This window comes from Sinohyriopsis cumingii, chromosome 11, assembly GCF_028554795.1.
Source record: "Sinohyriopsis cumingii isolate HCF-2022 chromosome 11, ASM2855479v2, whole genome shotgun sequence".
NCBI classification, from domain to species: Eukaryota; Metazoa; Mollusca; class Bivalvia; order Unionida; family Unionidae; genus Sinohyriopsis; species Sinohyriopsis cumingii.
The window spans coordinates 14,702,230-14,727,700 of record NC_142971.1 but is presented as its reverse complement, the minus strand read 5'-3'; the positions used below and the strand labels follow the sequence as shown (position 1 = coordinate 14,727,700).

Below are 25,471 nucleotides of genomic sequence, written 5' to 3'. Positions count from 1 at the left end.
ACCTCATTCTATCCTGAATACTCCTGTGGTCATAGTATCCCATTTTATCCTGAATACAAATATGGTCATCCTCTACTATGTATGTGTGTAATGTATCTACAAACATGTGTTATACATCACAAATATTTGTATACTTCTTCATCAACACAGGAAATGGTTAAAGCAAACATGCTCAGTGAAATAAATAAAAACGTGGTTGGGAAAAAAATTGTTGGCTTGAAAATCGATTGAAAAATGATGGACGACAACTCAGATGTAAACATGGATGTTGATAGCAAGGGTAGCAACACTGGAGCTGACGATTTGGATGATTCTGATCATAATATTGATTTAAATGATGGGTTAGAATTGAATCAAGTTGATGAAATAGATGATGCATGGCTTCATGCACTTTTCTACAGTGATTTGGAGAATGAAGCTGACTTTGAAGGCTTTCAAGAGGAATGGGTCCAGGATGATTTTTCACCTTGGTTGCAGCCACAATTTAAATTGATAGAAGGGGCAACTGTTCATCACCCAGAAGAAGCCGATGCATAACATTATTTTGGGATGATTTAATCTGGAAAAAACTTGTTGATGAAACTAACTGTTAAGCTGAACAGGAGCGTAGAAAAAATCCAACCAACCAACCAAAGTCACCAAGGTGGATGCCAGTCGATATTCCCACAATGAAGGCCTTTATAGGCTTATGTTTTGCCATGGGAATAATTTGTCTTCCATCAAGACATAATTATTTGCGAAAGTATATAGATGGTACCTGGAATATTTAGACCAGAGATTTTCATTGAATCTCATACCCCAAACAAATGCAACTATTGATGAAAGCATGATAAAATTCAAAGGAAGACTCTCTTTCAGACAGTATCTCCCATCAAAGCCAACAAAATGGGTGGTGAAACTATGGAATATAGCCAACAGCTCAACTGGATACATGCACAGATTCCAGGTATACACCTGCAAAGAAAATGGGCAAGAAAAGGGGCTGGCTTACAGAGTGGTAATGGATCTCAGCTGACACATGTTTGAAAAAATCTGACAATCTATTTTGACAACTTTTACACAAGCACAGATTTATTGAGAGACTTGCATACTAGAAGGGTGATGGCCTGTGGAACAGTCCATAACAACAGGAAGGGGTTACCAAAAGAGTTGCTGCCAAAACAGCTGAAACTGAAGAAACATGAATACAAAGTCGCACAGAAGGATGAACTTACATTTTGTGTTTGGCAAGATTCAAAAGCTGTTTGTGTCCAGTCAAATTTTCATGATCCATCATCACTTGGCTTTGTAAACAGACGTTCTGGTATGGCTGTTCAGCAACAGGTTGAAGTTCCCAAAATGCTATTGGATTACCAGCAAAACATGAATGGAGTAGATCTCTTTGACCAGATGGCTGGGTACTATCTTCTCCATCAACAGTCCAAAAAATGGTTGCGTCAAAGCTTATTTTACCTAATGGAAACTTCGGCATACAAAGTTTTTTTAGTGATTGCATAGTACACTAATCCAGAGTAAGTCAAAAGTATGTTGCCAATATTTCAGAGCTATCTGGAGGACTTAGTTGCATCTCTGGTTGGTGACACTAGATCTGGAAAAGCTGCAGCACTTGTTCCAGAGCCTACCAGAGGAACAGTGCAACATACCATTGAAAAAATGACATAAAAAAAACCCTGTCATGAATTTTAACTAGCCGCTCAACTTGGAGAGAGAAGAGGGGTGATAAAATTTGGTTATCAGGGAATGCAATGTCCCTGTTCATATCAAATGCCAGGGAAAACACATTACTAGGTATATAAACGCTTAAAAGCTGATGTTTAGTCAACAACTGATGTAGAATTGGCAGTTTTAAAAATGAAGTACATTTTTTCAATGTGATGTGGACATTTTTATTCACCATTAAAGTAATATTGTTATTACTGACAAAGTAATGATGTAGTCTTCAAAATTTGGACAAAAATTATACTGATTAATTGCTTTTATGTTACTGAAAGATTTCTAGGATTAATTTGTGACAAGTTTTCATGAGAAACTGCATGCTGATGTACATGTTCTAGAATGTGAAGTAATCAAATTGTTCCAGGTGTTTTGTTGTCCAATTTTAGTAAAATTATAACTTTTGAACTGACAATGCTAGAAACTTCAAATTTGGACCAAAATACTAGAAATAGAATTATCTTTATTTTATTTAAATACTATTAGGAGCATTTCATGAACGAAAAATTCACTAAACATCATGGTAAGTTTTTTAATTTGTTTTTTTCTTCTTCTTTCAAGTCATATTTCAAAATACATTTGTGAGCATGTTCATTGGTAAATGATAACAAAACACATATAACTGTTGCAAATTGTATTATGTTTTCCGAGATACATAGTTTTATATACTTTAAAAAAGAAATAACAAAGTTACAACATTTTTAGTAAACAAGGTGAAGGTCATCACAATTTCTGCTGATGCTGTTGTATGATGCTCCGTTTTAGCACAATGTATTTAGAAGTGCTTCTCAGGAATCAGGCACTGCAGTTGAAATTGGTAAACAGTGCATCCAGGGAGATCATACCTATTTTTACCTCTCAAGAACAGGAGGATATATCAGCACAGACTATCTCATCCTTGATTAAGTATCTCATCCTGGATTAAGTATCTCATCCTGGATTAAGGGGGTAGTTGTTCTGCATATCGAGAAAATAACCCTGGTTCAGATGAACTTCTTATGCATTTCAGCTCATGAGGTCAGAGCAGTTGCCACTAGCATAACATTCAACATATTTGTTCTCAAGCTGACTTCTTTTGAGTCTTGGTATGGAGAGTGGAGTTTACATTCTCTAGCTTTAATATCTGAGATCTGTCATCCCAAAGAGCCCAATTCAGTCCAGTGGGATCTATGTCCACAGCTTAACAGGCCACCCTTGCGGGTCAATAGACAGCTTCTTAAGACAAGGCTTCATGACTTTTGCTGGATTCGTGGGGGGAAAAATTGTCCCATTTGAAGCAGTGTCCCAACAGATGGAGTCCCCTCCAGTCAGGTTACCTAGAAGCTGTCTCACATACCTTAGGGGACTGGAGAAGGTATCTTGGGTAAGGGGATATGCCTGCCTCTGCCTTGTACCTATTCTTCAAAGGTATTATGATTGGGTAATGTATTTAAAGAAGAAACAATTTTTCCTAGTAAAATATGTTTTTTTTGAGAATACTTACCTAATCGTAATACACATACACACTCTCGGCCTCCCTGCAGTTACATCTATAGAGAGCATGTCTTCTGTTCCAGTAGTAACTGAGAGGTTCATTGGCCAATCTTTATACCTAAGGGGAAATCACTCTGCCTGACTGTCATCTAGGTCAGTAAGACAACGTTTAGCTTCCTTTAGTTTAAAGTAGTATCTGGGAGGGCTAGATTTGTGAGGTAGTAGTAGTTTTCCTAAGGTATTATGATTGGGTAAGTATTCTTGAAGAAATGTAGTTTACTAGGAAAAATTGGTTTCAGAAGTTTACATATATTTGACATCCATTTATCTATCAGACCTATCTGGAGGAAGTTTTGGAAAAACTTTGAGCACCGGAAGTCTTGAGGATCATTTACCTAAACATACAGGTATTTCTTTCATTTCCAGTTCTCTAAATTTGTAGATTTCAGAATTAAAAACCCAGTTATAACTGTCTAGATATGAGTTGACACATATGCATGATTTGTAGTGCAGTCACATTGGGACTTTTTATTTTTTGTCAGAATAAAATATATTTTAAGTAAAAACTCCTTTGCTTTAGTCCATGTCACTAATATCCAGCTGTAATTTTGTTAGAGTCTATGGTAAATTTATAGGACTACATCCCAGGAAATCTGTTACATGCCTTTATATATGCATTTATAGTATACCAGCATAACATGGGAACAAGTTACCTTTGCCTTTTCAGTGATTTTTTTGCCATCAAGAAACGCTTCATATTTGTGGGCACTATCTGAAGTAAATGTTTGATATTACCTTGTAACGGTCAGTACACATTTAAACGTCAACAGCCCATTACAGAAATCACTGTAGTATTGTCTTTTGTATAAAGGACACTTGTCCATAAGAGACATACTCAAATAGTCTTTTATTATGCACTCTTTCATTGGTACCTCTTCAGATTTATTTTAGGCATATAAATTTTCTAATATTTTCAAAGTTTTATATTCTGTTTTCTAGAAAAGACTTGTATATCAGTGACAGGAGTCTGTTTTTATTCCTAGGCCAATATATGTTTGGATTAAAAGATCACTGCAATATGTACAAGTCAAAAAAATATTTTGCATTTTTCTCTGCATCAGACCCTGCAGTTTAAGAAAACGTTCAATCTATATTATATTTGACAAAGGATGAAAGAAGTTGGGAAAATAAAAAGATCTGTTTTTTTATAGGAAGTATACCATCATCTCCACATCAGGAGCCAATCCGAAAGCTTCATGATAGTCATACTGTGCCAAGTTTCATGGCTGAGTCGGTGGAGATCCACAAACAATCAGAGAAGCAGTCTGTTTCTTCTCCAGGAAACAGTAGAGTTAATCGATCATTTTCAACGACCCAGGTTAATAGCCTGGACAAGGTACCTGTACTTATAATATTATGACACAAAAATTTAAAGTGATCAGAAAAGTCAACAGTACTTTGATATACAATGAAATATGTCATGAAGGACACATTGATGCAGATTCTACCAGTGAATCATTGCTTACTGGGTCTTGTGGGACACATCGATGCAGATTCCAATGAAGAATCATTGCTTACTTGGTCTTTAAGGACACATTGATTCAGATTTCACCAAAGAATCATTGCTTACTTAGTCTAAGTTTGTGGTTTGTAGCAGCCAGAAAATGTATGAAAATTGGTACCCCAAGAAGAATAGAGTAGCTTCTGTTCAAAGCACACTTATCTATAAGGGTCACATTCAGGCATCCCATTAAGGAAATACCTGCATGACTGTCTTTTGTATTAAGGGCACTTATCCATAAGGAACATATTCAGGCAACTGGTTAAAGAAATACCTGTATAATTGCTCTTTGTATAAAAGTCACTTATCAATAAGGGATAAATTCAGACAGCCTATTAAAGAAATCACTATAGTATTGTCTTTTGTATAAAGGACACTTGTCCGTAAGAGACACGCTCTGGCATTGCATTACAGAAATCTCTGGATATTTGTCTTTTGTATGAAGGATACTGATCCATCTGGGACACATTCATGCAACCCATTAAAAATCCCCACATGATTGTCTTTTATAAAGAACACTCATCCTTAAGCAACACACTCAGGCATCACATTACAGAACTCCCTGTATGATTGGCTTTTGTGTAAAGGATATTTATACATAAGGGACACATTCAGACATCCCATTAAGGAAATCCCTGAATGATTGTCTGTTGCGTAAAGGATATTTATACATAAGGGACACATTCAGACATCCCATTAAGGAAATCCCTGAATGATTGTCTGTTGTGTAAAGGATATTTATACATAAGGGACACATTCAGACATCCCATTAAGGAAATCCCTGTTTAATAGTCTATTGTGTAAAGGATATTTATACATAAGGGACACATTCAGACATCCCATTAAGGAAATCCCTGTACGATTGTCTATTGTGTAAAGGATATTTATCCATAAGGGACACATTCAGACATCCCATTAAGGAAATCCCTGAATGATTGTCTAGTGTGTAAAGGATATTTATACATAAGGGACACATTCAGACATCCCATTAAGGAAATCCCTGTTTGATAGTCTGTTGTGTAAAGGATATTTATACATATGGGACACATTCAGACATCCCATTAAGGAAATCCCTGTTTAATAGTCTGTTGTGTAAAGGATATTTATACATATAGGACACATTCAGACATCCCATTAAGGAAATCCCTGAATGATTGTCTGTTGCGTAAAGGATATTTATACATAAGGGACACATTCAGACATCCCATTAAGGAAATCCCTGTTTAATAGTCTATTGTGTAAAGGATATTTATACATAAGTGACACATTCAGACATCCCATTAAGGAAATCCCTGTATGATTGTCTATTGTGTAAAGGATATTTATCCATAAGGGACACATTCAGACATCCCATTAAGGAAATCCCTGAATGATTGTCTAGTGTGTAAAGGATATTTATACATAAGGGACACATTCAGACACCCCATTAAGGAAATCCCTGTTTGATAGTCTGTTGTGTAAAGGATATTTATACATATGGGACACATTCAGACATCCCATTAAGGAAATCCCTGTTTGATAGTCTGTTGTGTAAAGGATATTTATACATAAGGGACACATTCAGACATCCCATTAAGGAAACCCCTGTTTGATAGTCTGTTGTGTAAAGGATATTTATCCATAAGGGATACATTCAGACATCCCATTAAGGAAATCCCTGTTTAATAGTCTATTGTGTAAAGGATATTTATACATATGGGACACATTCAGACATCCCATTAAGGAAATCCCTGTTTAATAGTCTATTGTGTAAAGGATATTTATCCATAAGGGACACATTCAGACATCCCATTAAGGAAATCCCTGTTTGATAGTCTATTGTGTAAAGGATATTTATACATAAAGGACACATTCAGACATCCCATTAAGGAAATCCATGTTTGATAGTCTATTGTGTAAAGGATATTTATCCATAAGGGACACATTCAGACATCCGATTGAGGAAATCCCTGTTTGATAGTCTATTGTGTAAAGGATATTTATACATAAAGGACACATTCAGACATCCCATTAAGGAAATCCATGTTTGATAGTCTATTGTGTAAAGGATATTTATACATAAGGGACACATTCAGACATCCGATTAAGGAAATCCCTGTTTGATAGTCTGTTGTGTAAAGGATATTTATACATAAAGGGACACATTCAGACATCCCATTAAGGAAATCCCAGTTTGATAGTCTATTGTGTAAAGGATATTTATACATAAAGGACACATTCAGACATCCCATTAAGGAAATCCCTGTTTAATAGTCTATTGTGTAAAGGATATTTATCCATTAAGGGACACATTCAGACATCCGATTAAGGAAATCCCTGTTTGATAGTCTATTGTGTAAAGGATATTTATACATAAAGGGACACATTCAGACATCCCATTAAGGAAATCCCTGTTTGATAGTCTATTGTGTAAAGGATATTTATACATAAAGGACACATTCAGACATCCCATTAAGGAAATCCCTGTTTAATAGTCTATTGTGTAAAGGATATTTATCCATTAAGGGACACATTCAGACATCCGATTAAGGAAATCCCTGTTTGATAGTCTATTGTGTAAAGGATATTTATACATAAAGGGACACATTCAGACATCCCATTAAGGAAATCCCTGTTTGATAGTCTATTGTGTAAAGGATATTTATACATAAAGGACACATTCAGGTTGTATAAGTAGTACCTGTTCAATGCAATCTGATTAAGATCAGATCTCCACTGTCCAGCATGAAGATCTGACAGTGACCACTTAAGGATCATGTTCTGGTGACTTGTTATTACCATGGTCACTAATTTTATCAGTCAATCAGATGAAGTCTTATATCTTTATGTTTTGGCAGACAGAGCAGTATGACTGAAGAGCATCGGTGTGAGCTGAACAATTTAATTCACTTTAAGATTTTTGAAAGCTGCCTTTCCATTGCCTAATTTAAAGATCACCAGAACATGACCCCTATGTGGTCGCTGTCAGATCTTCATTTATGACAGTTGAGATCTGACCTTAATTAGATTACTGTTCAATGCAGACAGAGGACACTTCATGTTCTTCCTCCTCTTCACTGCAAATAATGAACATTGTGCCAGGTAATATATTGTAGACTGTGGACTTTTTTGTAGGAAACCTTATGTAAGTATGTATTAATTTGTTTGTATTATCTACTTTTCTATGGTGGCCTTTCTAGTAGAAAGTTTTGTGTAATTACCTACACATTTGTTTCCAATATCTGCTTTTCTATACTTTAATTGAAGAAGTTACCCAAAAATGTCTGAAGTTCTGCCAGTCTTAATAGGAAAGTTATATGTGCATCAGTAGAACATTAATCTGTATGCACATGTGCAGATACAGCATTCCAGTGACTGTCTCCATGCAGAGGACTTGTTTCATATAAAGGGCAGAATTGTACTGTTACTTGACTGTCTCTTATAGGCAAGAATTGTATTGTCTCTTATAGACAAGTTTCAAAATATTTTGTGTTTTCCTATTAAGGTTAGACGAAGCAAGGTAGTGCCATCTTGCAATTACTCGTTATTTTCTTCTTTTCTTATTTGAGGGTTAAGCTTTCTCCTTTGAATACTTTCCCCAGTCAATTATGTTAGGAATATTAGCCTGCTACCTCAAGAATCCAGCCCTACTAGCAGAAAAAAATGTTGTTTTCCTGTCTTTTTCAATAGACAAAGGGTAATAACTCTTGCCCATTACCTCACCATGGCACAGCCAGGTGTTGCTCATTTTTAGCTTCACTGTTGTACTGGATAACATTGTCCAGCTTATCCTCCAATAATCCAAGCCATTTTTGTGTTCTACCATGACTCTTGTTTTTTTTTATATACTGTGTACTGTGAACATTTTCTATATAAAATGCAACGTGTGTAATTTGTGGTCAGGACTATAATGCTAAAGAATAAGTAGATCTTGACAATGAGGAAGAAATGCAGTCCTTCTGGTTCCTTTCACAATTGGCTAGACCTAAGGCAACAGCCACCTTCAGTACTTTTCTCCCTTATCACTTGACAAGAACATAGCAGCTTGTCTGTTTTTTATGGCAGACAAAATGTGATCCATGCCATGTCAGAGCTGGTTCAGGATGTGGTTGTTCCTTCTTCAGGGTTGGATTTGGCCCCATTGGCATGTTTTCAGACAAGATGGAGACACCTGTCAATAGCAAGCTGACCTCGGAAGCTAACTTTGGATACTCTGAAGCCTGATTTTTCTTTTTAAAGGATATAAATACAAAGGTTATTTTATTGCAAAGCAAGCTGACCTTGGAAGCTGACTATGGATTCATTTACGTGTGCCGTTTTTTTATTTTTTGGAATATAGAAAGATGGCCTAGATATGAAAGCTAACTTTGGTTTCTTTTTACAGGTATTCTTGGGAATTTTGAAAGTAAATTGAAACAATGGAATAATCTTTAAAGTGATACAGTATAGTGCTTCATGCTTGGACATCAATAACGCAGCATCGCCCAGAAGATTTAGAGAGAATAAAATCATGTGATGAATTCATGAAGGCCAGAAGAGAAGCAGATGATTTTGCTGACAATATGATCATTAACATGGATCAAATTCTAGTCTACTTTGATCATCATTCCTGGACGGACTGACTGTAAGATGGGGTTCAAAAGTGTGAGAATTAGACTGGTGCAGATTGGAAAAATTTGACTTTAGTCCTTGCAGTTTCCACTTCAGGTGATGTCTCTGTCTGACAATTTTTTCATGGTATGAGAAAGCTCAAAAAAACATTCACACACTGAAAGAACGGATCGTACGTGTGCAGGAGAAGGGTTGTGCTGATGAGATGCTGCTGCAGTGGATTAAAGAGTTTTATCTCAAGTACATAGTTTTATATATCTTAAAATAAAGTTTCAGTTGGAGGGCATTTGCCGACATATAAGTTTTGAATGATTAAAAGGCGTCCCACAACTTATGACTTGAAAAAAACTATGTGTCTCAGAACATACAGTGCACAAAAAATTACTTTTAAAATTAATTGATGGTGTCCCAACAAATACAGTGTCCCAACATATACGGTAAATATGGCATATACTGACACCAGTGTGCATGGTTGGGGCGCCCACCTGTTGCTGTTGTTCACTACTGACAGTTGCATGTGGGAGTCAGGGGAATGGTTTCTACACTTGCCTAGAAAACAAGGCTGTCATCAATGCCTCAGGCCATAGATGCACTGTCAATCAGTTGGGAGGGTTGTGGGTATTTGCCTACCCTCATGCGGTTTTGATACCAGAGGTAATACTGAATTTATAGGGTCAGAATTGCATACTTCTGGTAGCCCTTCTAAGATGGGACAAGTCCTGGGCCACCTATCTACTCGATTTAGTGATAGGTCTGCCCATGAATATTCTGGCAAACCCAAATCATCTCAGGCAACCATGGTCATGGGTGTTCCATTCCTGCCTGGACCATCATGTTCTCCATGCATGGCTCTTGTCACAACAGTCTTGTGTGACAGCCAATTTTAAACCATTGATTGTGGAGAGAATCTTGAGAGCAAGAAGGCCCTCTACTCTGAAAGCATATAAGGGAAAGTGGCATGATTTCAGAGACTGGTGCCATACCAGTAACATATTCCCTCTGAGTGTCTCTGTCCATGGCCAACAATTTAGGACAAACGGTTGGCCCAGTCTGTATCAAAGGCTACTGCTTCATAATAGTGGACACAATCCGGCATCATAGCAGACATGTTTTTGGGCATATAAAGGCCTATTGGATCTTTCAGCCCATTTTTGGGTCTCAATCAACCAAAATCCCTCACTGTTTCCAGAATGGAACCAATCCTGGGTTTTCATATGGCTCAGTTTGTTTCATTCTTAGCCTCTACTCCACACTTCACTGAAGTTCCTATCATACAAGACATGTTTCCTGATAGCTGTAGATCTGTATGCAGGGTAAGTGAGTTGAATGCCCTTTCCATCGACCAAACTCTCTTCAGCTCAAATCAGAGGGTTTGTTGGTTCTCTGGACACAACCAGGCTTTGTAGCCAAAATTGGTTACTGCCCATCAGTCACCAAAAAGTCATCACTTGCTCACAATTCTTCCAGAGTCAGATCAAGCAAACATGCAAGATTCTGTTTGTGCTCTCAGAGTACTACTTAAAATTCACATAGACAAGACGTGGCATGAGCAAATGTTTCTTCCTTCTGGTGAGAGCCAGGACACAGGGTATCACCCCTCAAGCCTTTGCTTCATGGCTGAAGTGGGTTGTATGCTTGGTGTACTCTGACATCTCAACAGATCAGAATCACCTCATGAAGATTATGGTACAGAAACTTTGAGCCATCTCTTCAAGGATTTTGTTTGAACATAATGTTTCAATCGGGGATCTAATTGAAGCTGTTGGCTGACAAGCAGAGTCAACCTTCTTGAGTTTTTATTACAAAGATTTTGCATCACAGAGGAAAAGCTTTCATCTTGTTGGTCTGTTGGTGGCAGCATGGATGGCCACCAGACCCAACTAGATCAATCAACACAGCCTATCAGCTTCACTGTATTGGCCAGTGAAATTTTGTAGGTAAGAAGATTTCAATATTCATCTTTTTTACCGTATGTTCAGGTCATAGGTCAAGTGACCCCAGGCTGTGATGCTTATGTAATTAGGAGAATGTGTAATCGTTCACATGGGGAATCCAGCTATTCTTCCATAAAAGGATACCTTAGGTAGAGGTCATTTGCTCAGCATCCCCTCCTCCTATTACTTATTCTTCTAACATAATGTAATTGGGGAATGTATTTGAAAGAGAAAGCAAATTTTTAAGTAAATTATGTTTCTATGAGAATACTTACCCAATCACAATACTTCAAAACCCTCCCAACCATCCTGTCATTCTAGCATCCTTGTTAGTATCTTGCTAAGCTAAAAACTAGTGACACCTGGCGGTGCCTAAGGGAGGTAATGGGCAAGAGTTATTGCCCTTTGTCTATTGAACTAGGAAAAGACAATTTTCATTTTTTAATTGGGCTTGATTCACCAGGAAGCAGGCTAACATAATGTAATTGGGTAAGTATTCTCTGAGAAACATTATTTACTATTATTTACTTGTCAGAATCTATGCCTAATAAGTCATGTGTTAACCAACCAGATCCTCTACCTGCCTCAAGAGACCTAAAACCAATCAACATTCTGTGCTTACAACAAAAGTCAGAGTATATATACCTATGACAGGAGACATAAAACCAGTCACAATCTATACGTACAACATGAGATATTAACCAGCCAGATTTTCCACCCACATCAAGAGACCTGCAACCAATCAGCAATCTGTATCTGTAACAAGAAATGTTTAGCCAAGCAGAATTGATTCATATAACAAGAAATGGATAAGTTTGGGTCTCATCCTTTTTGCTAGAAATACCAGGTAGAAAAATCATCATGCCCTCTGTCCCACTGGCACATTACGCTGTGGTAGATCTATGCACAAAAACATTTCTACATGCATAGCTTTGATTGTTTGTTATTTTTCAGCAATCTCAAATTTCTGCAAGCTTGAGAGATTTTCTGACAAAAAGTGCAGACTATGGGACCGAGTTGGAGAAGTCCCCTTCTGAGAGTCCCTTGGCTCAGTCCTGGGAAAGTGCTAAAAGTGATTCAGCAATAACCTCCTTTAACAGATCAAAATTCTTCAACCTTAAGGACAGGTATACTATATTTTTTTGATAATAACCCCATGTTCTATGCTCAGATTAATGCAAACCTCACTTAGATGTAGTTTTCCTATAATAAGCCGCTTTTCAAATTAAATCTCATCAAGTTGATTTTTCCAGAATGAGTGAAATTTTTCAGCATGTGTTCAGTATTTTTTAAATGGTCAGCCTTTGTTTGAAGGAAAGTCATCAAGTTTATTTACTTTCTAAAAGATTTTAAGTGATATTTTTAGTGCTGTTGTACTACACTTATAATTGACAGTTGCATGTCGATCATATAAACATGTACAAAAATCAGCATTCCACTTAAATGAATACAGTGCATGACCTAAGATGTGAGAAATATTTGCAACACGGGTGCTGCATTGTCCTAGCTTTGTGTGCCAAGGTGTCTTTTAGTCTTTCCATCCATCAACAAAGTTGTTTCTGTAATATAGCTCTAGTTTGCCATGATCTTTTTTCTCATACGTATTTGTTTATGTGGGTAGAGGCAGAAAGTCAAGAACTGCTTCTGTGGCCTAGTAGTTAGAGCGTCTGCCTTGGATGCGAGAGGTCATGGGTTCGATCTCTGGATGAGTCATACAATAGACTTACAAAAATGATACTAACAGCTGCCTCACATGGCCCTCAGCATTAAGAGGTTAGTGTTAGGACGGGTCAGCCTGGTGTCAGGATAATGTAACTGGGTGGGCCATCATGCTACATATCTGCGGCATGACACCCCAGTTCTGGACATCACTATAAACTGCCACACTGCAGACATCGTAGCAATATAACTGAAAAATTGGTAAAGCTATGTTAAAAATCCAAATCACACACACACACAGAAGGTCAAGACCACTAGAGGTGAAAATTTTATTTCTTTTTTGCATGATAAATGAAATTACCTTGGTCTAATTTTCATCAAACTTTATTAAGCAGGGGCAGCTTCATATGGATTCGGAAAGGTCAAAGTCACAAGAGCTTCTGCTTGACAAGTCAAGTTTGTGCTTTCTTGTTATCAAACTTCATAGACAGTCTGCACCTGGGCAAGGACTTCATCCTATTGAATTTTGAACCCAGAGGTCACACAGTCGAAAATTGAGATCATGGATTCTACATGAGTATCGTCTCTTCTTCAAAATATGTTACTCAGTCATAATACCTTAAGAAAACTACTACTACCTTGCAAAGCCAGCCCTCCCAGGTTAAAACTTTTTAGCCAAAAAGCTCAGTTATCTGCCCACATTAGTGGCAGTGAGAGAGTGATCTCCTCATGATACCCGGATTGGCACCAGTCAAGATGTTTGGAAGTTTTCTCAGAAGAAGCATGAGGAGTTTCATCTAAGCCTTTGCTCTGATTTCTTTCTGATACTTGGCAGCACTTATCACTTGGTCTTCAACCTAAGTGAATTCAGTCAACTCAGTTAAACCCATGGGTGTGTGATGGACTGCAACAATGGGTTCTAATGACATTCATTGTAGAGACTGCACAGTTAGACTTGCATTATTTCATGTTCTCACTCACTCAGTTTCAGAAACTTCTGTGATTTGCCTACAGCTGGCTAGTAAACAGCAGGCTAGTTATATTGGGAACATGACAAGTTTTCACATGATTTCCTCCATTTTCATTCACAATCTTCTTGTCAACAGGACATCTCCGACCTTGTACCCTTACAAGAACTTGGTTGACTTGGTCTGGAATCAGTGTTCAGGTAAAAAGAATGTTTCCTGCAGGAACAAGAGTTGAAGTCATGCAATGGTAGATTCCTTGTCTACACATTATAATCTATCTGCTTGAGAATTCCTTCTGCTGAGTTTTGCTGAATGTGGCAGCAGACTCCTTAGTCCTTCGTCACTTTCTTGGGCTTCCATAATAATGATACTGTGGTTCAGATGGAAACAGAACCTGTGACAGTTGGACCAACTTTCACAATCTGTGAATTACGAGGTTGCATTTCAAAGACAGGGAAACCACCCTGGACTCACACAGGTGATACCACTGCAAATACAACCTCTGGCAATCATGATTACTTCAGATATGAACACAGATGACATGGGGAGCAAGTATCCTACCATTTCAGGGTGCCGAGTGTTACCCCCACAGAATCATTATTTACATATCAACATCCTCGAGATGTTTTGAAAGCTATTTATTGGTGGGTAGAGAACCTATATGGGAATGGTGTGCTCATTCTGTCAGACAACTCCACCTGGTGATTTATCACAAACAGCAAGGTGGAATCAAGTACCCAGACCTTTGTATTCTTGTTTGGGATTTTCTAAAGTAGTGACCTCAATGACAAATCCACATTTAAGTTTGACATATCCTAGGCTGGCTAATATATTGGCAGACTCTTTGCCCTACAAAAAGGAATTAATACAAAACAAAATGGTCTCTTTATCCCTCAGTTTTCACTCAGTAGATACTCAGTGGGATCTACCAGTGATAGATCTATTGGTAGCAAGGTCGATTGCCAAAATCCTAACCTTTGTCTTGCCAGTCCTGGATCCAAAAGGCCTGGATAATTGATGCTCTTTCTATGGAATGGAATGACCAGATGTATGCTCTTCTCCAGCACCTCAAGTTCTGAAGCTGATTCAGGAATCAAAAGAATCTGAGTGTATACATCTGGTTACTACACTTAAATGGGAAATCTTGGACCAACTGCACCAATCTTGCAACACAACCACCAGGAATCAAAATTTGTATTTTTGTATATTTTAAGCAATCATGATAGCAGATGTTTCATCCAAACTCAGAGTTACTAAGCCTCCACATTTGAATCTTATTAAATGTGCCCTTAAGAACAAACAGTTCTCAAAACAACAAAATGTGGTGGAGAATTCCTATAGTGAGATGGCGATTCACCTTAGAGGTGTACAAAGGCAATAGAAAATAAATTCAGTGGAGTGCATATGGGCACTTTATTCCAATGTAGGCATCCATACCTCAATAGCTAACTTCATATGGCTCTTCAATGAGAAACAGTTAGCACCAATCACAATTAAACCTACCATTCTGTGATTACTGGCACACTCTTATCATGGAAGAGAGGATATCAGACAAACCAAAGACCTATCTGATCTTCTGTTAACTTTTGGATTTCACTTGGCCAATGATATTGGAACCTTGTCCATGTGGAATTTATCATCGGTATTTACCTGGTTGAATAAGACACCATTTGAACAGCTCTCAGGGGCTTAATTAGTACACATCTCATATACCTTATGTGACCAGAGATGGTCTCTCTGTGATAAGAAAATTTATCTCCCTCCACCTCTTACCTGTTCTTCTAAGGTATTGTGATTGGGTAATGTATTTTGAAGAAGAACCCCATTTTTTTATAGTACAATGTTTCTTTGATAATACTTACCCAGTCATATTACCTTAGGAGAACTATACTACCTCTCAAAGCCAGCCCTCCAAGGTTAGATACAGTTAGATAGAGTGATATCCCCCTTGATACTTGGATTGTCACCAAATTTCATGAAATCATGTTACTACTGGACTGGAAGGCACATGTTCTATATGGATGCAACTGTGGGGAGGCTGGGAGGGTGTATGTGTATTATGATTGGGTTTCCTCAAGTTTCCTGCGTCCAGTTTTTTACAGATTCATTGTTGCATTACATTTGTGGACTGGGCAACTCCTGATTGAGTCAGCTATCAGTAGATAAAAGACCAAAATCACTGTAGATAAAATTTCAAGATTATGTTAACTGTACATTTGCAGTAGCTAAAATTCCTCATCAATTCTTTTGATGGCTATTTTTACTAAAGGTATGTTTTGAGATGACCCTTATTAGTACCAAGTGACCATTGGATGTAACACTGTTGCTTCTTTTCACAAATTAAACTGCATCGAGCATACTTGTGCCATGTGGTATGTACATTCACAGAGCAATCAAATTAGTCAATTTTAAATTGCACATAGCAGTTAATTTGGGATAAAAGAGAAATTCAGTCCTGTGGCCAAATATTTGCAATGATAGGGCACTCAATTGGCAGTTATATATATATATATATATATATATATATATATATATATATATATATATATATATATATATATATATATATATATATATATATATATATAGTTAGAGAAAGTTACCTTCATTGACATCTACTACAATATTATATCAGGTGTATACTTAATTTTGTTTCTTCAAAGACATGTAGATATTTATATATTTTTTGTAAACATGACAGTTTGGTCTCTGATGAAATTACTAAATTGTATAAAATATGTATATTAATAAAGAGACGGATGTTCTGTACAAGATGTTATTGACAGATTCCCTTAATTTTCCATCAATACATTTAAAGATACATGTACCTATTTTCAAGGGGCCCCGAGTGGCCGAGTGGTCTAAATCGCTCTCTGTTACGGATCACTGCCATTTCACCTCTGTCTGCATGGGTTCGAGTCTCAGATTTGGCTAATGTGGATAAGTGAGAAAGCTTGCCAGTAGCTTCTCGTGGGTCAGTGGTTCTTTCCGGGGTTTTCCCAGGTTCTTCCTCCACCATTAATACTGGCTGCCATCTATAGCCTATTGTGTGCTGAAAAATGGTGTTAAACCCAACAACAACAACTTACTTTCACTTTTAACAGAACCTACAGACTTTTTTGTAATTATTGTTTTCTTGGTCATTTGTATCTGTGTAATAAATGCATTAATTTAGTTACCTCTTCTGTTTGATGAAAAATTAATAATCATGCATATTCCTTCAAAATGTGCATTCTTTATTGTGCACACACCACATGACACAGCTAATATTATTCTATGATTGCAGATTATCTATTAAGGTATTTATCACATGGAGATATATGTTTTTGTGGCCTTTTGACCTTGGAAGTCTTTAGAAGGGATTTTGTTTATGCATTTAATTGGAAAATGACCCTCATACTGGTTCTTTTATTGTGTCTAAGGTTTTTTTTATATGGGAGAAGTAAACAGAAATTCATTTTTTCTCTCTTAAGGTCAGTCTTAAGAGCATTAATTTTAGTTGTGTTTCAGTTAATATTTGAGAGGGTTTATTTATTAAAATTATTGATTGGAATTAAAAAGTGTTCATTAATACTCTTTGGACTAAATCACTATTTTAGGATTATTGTGAATTCATTCAAAGACATTTTGGATTATATAATTGTGATACATAAAGACTTAGAACATCAACATTATTCCAGGCTATTGGCATATCAGGATGTTCAAAATTGGAATTAATTCAAAACACTGCTGGAATTCATTCAGAATACTCTATACTTTTTAAATTTTGATAGAACTCTTAGGGCTGTTTGGTATTAAATTCACAATACTGTAAGATGTTTTTAAATTTTCACTTTGTATTCTAGAGAATTTTATTAAACTTTTTGGTCTTCACTATGTTCTATTACTTAACTTAAGACCACGGAGATATAACACATCATCCATTTCATCTTGTTTAATGTTTTGGGAAAACCTGGTTTTATAAACTAATGTTATGATTGATTACACTTTGTGACAGAGACATTTTGTAAACAGGACTCATAATTCCCTGACTATAGACATGCACAGTGTTGAGATGATCTCTTTGGCTTTCATTAGGTTCAGATATAATTTATGTTTAGGTAGAACATGTTTTAGATCATGCCAGATTCATCTGATTGTGACACTAGCACATTAGGAGCACATAGTCTACACCAGGGGTCTCAAACTCAAACCACCCTGAGGGCATTTTTGATGGCCCAAGGGCCTTACCACCTTTGTTACCTCTCATGACACCTTGTGATGCCAATCATTTTGTGGGCCACAGGATATGGCTTGGCAGGCCCACAGGCTGCATGTTTGAGACCCCTTGTCTACACTTTCCTGTGCCAACCATTGAGTTAATTATGGGTGGGCTGTTGTAATGACTTTATGGTCTTAAACCAAGTGACAGAAATGAGTGAAATACCAATATGTTTTGTAAAATTAAACAATTTATTTCCCTGGAATACAAAGTGAAAAATTAAAAACAAAACAGAACACTAGTCCAAAAGTATCAAGTATTCCAAATAAGTTCCATTGGTGTTCTGAATCAGGTCCAATCTGTTGTGCTGATGTGCCATTAATCTGGAATAGTTTGATGTGCTAACAGTCTTGATGTATCTTAATGATATAATCCCAAATGTCTTTAAATGAATTTACAGTAATTGTGAAATAGTAACTTAGTCATGAAGTTTTTGAGCAAGTTGTATTTGCAATGAATATTTGAAATAAATAAATCCCCTCAAATAATAGATAAACACAATTATATGACTCCACTAAGACTTATGTTTAAGATAGGCATAACTAATTCTCAGGTAAACATACCATGCATAAAAAACTAAGATGTAATTTCAGAACTAGAGAAAGGGTCAAATACTCCATTCTAGATCATTCTATCTTGTAGCAAGGTCAGGTCCTTTAGCAGCTAACCAGTCAGAAAATAGGTCACCAGGTTTTCCTAGGGGGGAACCCATGACCTAAACTCAAATCCCATAAAATTTGTCAACAAGATTTCATCTAGACTTCCAAGATCAAAAGACCACAATAATATGTTTATTCCAATGAAATTACCTCATCCCAGAGTACAAACCCACAATGTACAAAACTAGTTATTCAATATGTTGTTTACTAAATATTACAATTTATAATCATAAAATTAACATGCATGCATGCATGCACACACATGCACTCAGAGGCTTCTTCCTTACCCCAAGTGCAAGCCATCCACATAGTTTAGCTATTGGCAGGTGTATACAAATGAAAGTGTACTATTGACCCATTTTGTTGTTTTCACCTGAATCATGTTACTGAGAATCTCCAACAAAGGAACAATAGGTGGTGTGCATAGGTAATTTTTAAATTGAAAATATTGTTCCCAAAACAAGCACCTCTGTAACCTGGCTTCTTCTGCAGACTGGACACACATTATTGTGCAAATAAGGCTATTCTAATATTAATCTAACTTCTTTATACTAGACACCTCTATAAAGGAGTACAAAATGTTGTTCCAATACTGTCTGGTTTAAAGATATTTTACAGTATGGTTGTGTATGTAACTGTTTTACTAAACTAGGTCACACTGTCCTATGCACAATGTAAGTGATAGTGTCATTTTTTTGTTGGTAAGTTCTTGGATAGACAAATTGGAAATTCATGTGAAAACTATTGTTTCAGGTTCATATGTCTTAAATATTTTTTGTAGGGTTCAGTCAAGCTTGACATCCAAGACCATGCAGATTGTGAAAACAATTCGGTCATCCGTGGATGAGACTGTGTTCTCCAGAGTAAATATATTATCTTATGTTTTTATTTCTATAATTTTAACACATATCTTTGCCCACTTGTTGTCTAGATGGAAGTTTTACTGTGGTCTCACTATTTTTATGGGGTAACAATTTTTTATGGATTTCATGGCTACTCTTTATCAAATGAAAAATGAGTCATGTGTCACCTCTGTCTGCTTGGGTTCAAGTCTCGGATTTGGCTAATGTGGGTATGTGAGAAAGCTTGCCAGTAGCTTCTCATGGGTCAGTGGTTCTTTCCAGGGGTTTCCCAAGTTCTTCCTCCACCATTAATACTGGCTGCCATGCATAGCCTGTCATGTGCTGAAATATGGCATTAAACCCCACAACAACAACAACAATCTTTGTATTTACAGATACATTTATGATAGCTCAGCTATTGAATAATTCAACTTCATTACTGTAATAACTTACTGTTCTTTACATGTGTTTGTTTGATTTTAACCCATTTTGAAAATATAAGAATTATAAATCAGTTTATGTTGTGTTAGTGCACATGTATATATACAGTATCTGGAAGCTGTCTTCTCCACTCACCACCTTAGGTTGAGGTGTGTAATCAGATCTGTAAAGATAGAGAAAAAATAGAAGGAATTAAAAGTATTGAAAACAAAAGAAAGAATAAAAAATGTGATGTACAGAAATTTGATTTAATGGATATTTTTTATGAAACTGTTTTTAAAAAAGGCAAAAAAAGTAATGACAGATCTGCACTTTATTCTCTGCAACTCTCTGATTTAGGATTTAACTACAGCCATAATCCATCTGAATGAATAATTTTCATAAAGCTTAGATACATCCAAATATATATACTTTTTACTACAGGTAGCAAACGTTACTGATAAAACTTCAAATCCTACTGAAAGTTCATTTTTTTAATTGATGTATTTTAATCGAAAAGGACAACAATAAAATATGGAAACTATTTCTTGAAACACAAAGTATATACACTAAATATAGAACAATACTAAAGTATATACACTAAATATAGAACAATACTAATGTATATAAACTAAATATAGAACAATGCTAAATTATATACACTAAATATAGAACAATACTAAAGTATATACACTAAATATAGAACAATACTAAATTATATACACGTAATATAGAACAATACTAAAGTATATACACTAAATATAGAATAATACTAAAGCTCACACTTTGTTGATTTTTGGACAAAATAAAGATCATGTCATTCAAGTCTGCTGATACACCCAAGTATTATTCATGTAAATAATCCCAAAATTGCAAACTTACACCACAAGTCCAGCATTCTCATGGATAATTAGGACCAGTCTCTCACATATTTTGTTTTAATTTGCTTTCCACCATTGCGCATTAAAACCTGCCACTGTCTGCAGATTACGTTGCTCAAGTGATGGCTGGTCATAAACTTGGTTCATGATGATATTATCATTCATAAAATGATCATTGAAACATACTGATGATGCAAGTTTATGGACAGTTGTTTAAATGAAGGATCACATAGATACGCTTTAGCAACCACTTAGCTTGGTGTTGTTTGGCTGTATCAGGAGCTAACATTGAGCACTCGGATGAAAACATGGTGTTAGGGATTGGCCTTGATAGGTTTTTGATTTGTGCTTATTCTGGTGGTATAATTTTGTGTTTTAACCATTAAAATCATTGTTTGCTGTCAGCATATTTTAGTATTCTTTATTTTGGATATTTGTAGAGGTTAATTCATGAAGTAAAATACTTTGTAAATATGCAAACTCTGAAAGAGTCAAATCCATGAAAATGTCCTTTTTTAACACAAAACCATGAAAATTGGTACCCATGACAATAAATGAAACCACTATTCTTTTATTGGAAGTGATGATTACCCGATTCGGCCCCGATCCCATCTGTAGGCATGATGAGGCTGTACCCTACTTCAAAGCCCTGCAGCATCAAGGCCTTTTAAGATAGACCAATGTGGGTGGTATTAAAAAAAAGCAGACAGATATAGCTCTAAAATAATATCAAGTAATGTGGAAGTTCTAGTTTCACTACAAAATACAGTTAGAAAAAGCTTATTTTTTGGACCCGGTTTTTTTCCACCCAAAATTCGCTCGAGATCGGAATGCGATTTTGTGTCTGGATTTTAGACCTTTTGGCCTCAGATCTAAGGCATACCGGTCTTAACTGCACACAGACAGGTGAACCTTTGCAAAAACTAGGATAAGGTGGGCATTTGGAATAAATTGCGGTCTCCATATGAAAATGATGGGTTTATTAAGCAAAAAAAAAGAACTCCAACTTTTACCCTTCTGCTCATGCGCAAGCAAAATAACCAATGGAAATTGATGTTTCCAATACAACTAGGCATTATTCTCGTGGATAATCTGTTGAAAACTGCTGTATTACAATGTATTCAGAAATAGCACCCCAAATCTCGTTCATACGCACATTTCTGGCAAAAACAACAAAAACCTCTGGGGCCGAATGAGTTACCATACATACTTACTTATAAGACAGGTCCAACTGCAGATTGCACAGACCTAGATCTGCCATTACATGAAGCCTTAGTAGATCTGGGTCTATGCACTTTGTTACAAGTAATTAGTAGAACAAGCAACATAGATCCTGATATGTCAGCACATTAAGTGTTGGTAGATCACGGTATATGTTGTTTGCAATTTGACTTGACTTATCAATGATTATAGACAGTACATTTTTTGCAATAATATTTTGGTTTATTAGCTTATATAGTTCCTAAAAATCTTCAGATTTAAAGGACGAAGCATTGTAACATTGTATGGCAACAAGAATTTGACAGAAATCATGAAGGAAATTTATTTGAAAAGGGAATTTGGTGCAACTCTAATTTCAAAGGAACTATGCTCAAAAACTCAGTAGATTAAGAATAAAAAAATTACCTGAATCTCACTCTTGCATTTTTCAGTCTACTCAAGTTAACTGTGGACAAATTTGCGAGAATGTAAATACACTTTTTAGTTTACAAATTCCTCTTTAGCTTTGATTTTCATAAATTTTCAGACATGGTTGTACAGATGTTATTTATTTCCATTTTACAGACTTTGGAAAATTTTCTCCTCAAAAAGTTGCCTAATGTATCAGATGTTGCTGAAACATATTCTTTGAGGACAAGCACAATTACAGAGCAAAAGCAATTTTCAGTCGACATCTCTGAACTCGAGGAATGTACTGTTGCAACAAGGAAAAAGTTGCACGATTTATCCATTCTCCTGGATCCATCTGCAGTTAGTAAAATTCTCTTAGACTGGGTCACTGTCTTGAATAAAACTTACCAGTGCCTACATTTAGGAAGGAAAGAACAAACAAAAATCAATCAGTCAGAAGTGCAATACTGTAATGAATCTGTTGACTCAAATATAAATGCGCTTAATAGAGATTCTTCAAGTGATTTTGCAGAGAGAAGCAAAGGTTCATTGGCAGGAAATGACAGCTTTGATAAATTTGGGAACTATGGTAGTGCAAAGACAGAAGAAGTGAAAACACGAATGGAAAGAGTACAAAACTTTGTCCCAGAAACACATCATGCAATGTATTCCAGTTCTTCCAGTAGAAATGCAATATGTAGTGGTACAGTAAATGAATTTTGTTATACAAAGGACCCTTTGTTCTTACCTCAGCATTTGCTCAGCTCTGTATCAGAATTAGCTACTGCTTGTTTTGATATTGGTTGCCATGGAAACATAATGGACTATTTAGACAAAGGGATTTTTCCAGATTATAAAGATGCCTTTCATTGTGAAACAGAATCTGCCTTAGTTAGTGATGCCACAACAACTTTGTGTTGCCATGGAAAACAAAATTTTCAGAATGAGAAGTCAGTGAACTCTACAGCAGTCTGTGATACTTGTAGGGAGAGTGTTTGCAAGGCTGTTGAAAAATCCGACTTAAAATCAGATGAAAGTGGAGATTTGTCAGTCAGGTCTGTTCCTGAAATTGTGCAAGCATTGTCAGCCGAGTCAGAGGTTGTCAAGACTTTGCATGACAAGACGCTTGTTGAAAATTATAATGGAAACGATAACTGTACCAATTCTTCCAATAGACAATTAACTTTTAATACAGTAGATACTATGCCAGACGGTGTTGAAGAGAAAACTTCAAAAGTAATGGACAAGAACTCAGATACAGAGGTAGAACCAACTGGTGAATGTTACAATGATGAAAGTGTGCCAGATTTGGGGAACCAGAGATCAGAAACTTCACAGGGAGGTTCTGAAATTCTTAGCAGAAACTCAGAAGTCCATAACTGTGATCCAGAAACCCAAGATAGGCAGCTATCTTACTTTGTTGGGTGCTATTTTCCATATCTAAAAGTTCCAAGGATACGGAAGGTGATTTTTGCCAGTGAAATCTCCCTGTATTTGACTTGGTGTAGTTTGATGACTTGTATAAAAGGTAAAAGAGTGCACATGTACATCATTGCTTTTCCAGTGAAATTATTTGAAATCTTAATCAGAGTACCCTGGCACATGTGTTTTTTTAAACTGCCTTCCCTGAGTACCATGTATGTTTAAATGAACAGGCCTCATAAATAAATAAATGGGATGACAACAAAATGTAGATAATTTCCCATAAAACTTCAAACAGTTTCTAGTATTTATAGTAAAATCTGGTATAGTGACCACTTGCTTATTAGGGCCACCTTTGTATAAAGGCCAAGGATTATGGGTCCCATTGATTCAGAAATCATTTCTCATTTACCTGTGTATAAAGTTGACATGATTTATTTCTAGATTTCTTCATCAAATACATTACCAAATCATAATACCTTAGGAGAACTACCACTACCTCACAAATCCAGCCCTCCCAGATGCTACTTTTAGCTAAAGGGAGCTAAAAGTTGCATGCTGATCCATGTGGCTGTCATGGATAGTGATCTCCCCTTACCTATCAGTTGTTGTTGTTGGGTTTAACGCCATTTCTCAGCACACGATAGGCTATGCATGGTGGCCAGTATTAATGGTGGAGGAAGAACCCTGGAAAACCCCAGGAAGAACCACCGACCCACGAGAAGCTACTGGCACTTACCTATCAGACTTGGCTGCAAAGAGTAAGGATACTTCAGTCATTACATCCACTCATGCAACACAGAATGCTCTTTTCACAAGAGGCCTAGGCATCCATTTTCATCTTAGAAGCATACCTGTTTCAGTTGGAGGAGTCCTTGCACTTCAAGGAAATTTAACTCCATCTCTATTTCCATCTTTTCTCTCTTTTGCTGACATTTGTTATTATTATTTGTCATAGATATATTAGAGCTTTTTGTCACTTGCACAGGCAGCCATTATACTGGATAGGTCCAGGCTTCATTGCGTGTGTGTGCAAGTTTCTTATACTTTTCAGAACCCTGTTTTGTCTGTACGATCTTACTTCAGGTACATATACAGATGGGCTTTCTTTGCACAGCATTTTTAGCACTTTGGTGCCATGCTTCCATGAGCTAATTGTATACTTGTACTTGTATAGGCCATCTTTGAGCCTTCCTATAGGTAGTATTCTCTGTATACCATGATTATTTATACTTAGATATATATACAGACCTGTTTTGCTTTGTCTGCTATTTATAACCTAGGCAAACTTCATGTCTGGACATGACGCTTCAACGGTTATGCCTGTCCACGATGTCCTTGACCTCTCTGACATGTAGTATTAGCTTAAATTCATTGGCTACCATATATTTTTCCAGGTAACCTTCTTTTGGTCAGCTCTGCGCCATATTGTTATTCAGACAAGACAGGTGCAGACATATCGTTGTATATTTATTAG

At 36.4% G+C, this 25,471-nt stretch overlaps 1 protein-coding gene across 1 annotated transcript in view; it reads left to right on the top strand.

The window, feature by feature from the left end:
- Positions 1 to 25,471, top strand: part of LOC149787641 (uncharacterized) — a 106,753-nt gene that overhangs the window by 40,492 nt on the left and 40,790 nt on the right. Inside the window, exons 14-18 of the mRNA XM_089973820.1 lie at positions 3,522 to 3,593; positions 4,398 to 4,582; positions 12,226 to 12,398; positions 19,600 to 19,681; positions 22,747 to 24,100. Of these exons, the coding sequence (XP_089829946.1) occupies positions 3,522 to 3,593; positions 4,398 to 4,582; positions 12,226 to 12,398; positions 19,600 to 19,681; positions 22,747 to 24,100 (1,866 nt within the window). The remainder of the gene's footprint in view (positions 1 to 3,521; positions 3,594 to 4,397; positions 4,583 to 12,225; positions 12,399 to 19,599; positions 19,682 to 22,746; positions 24,101 to 25,471) is intronic.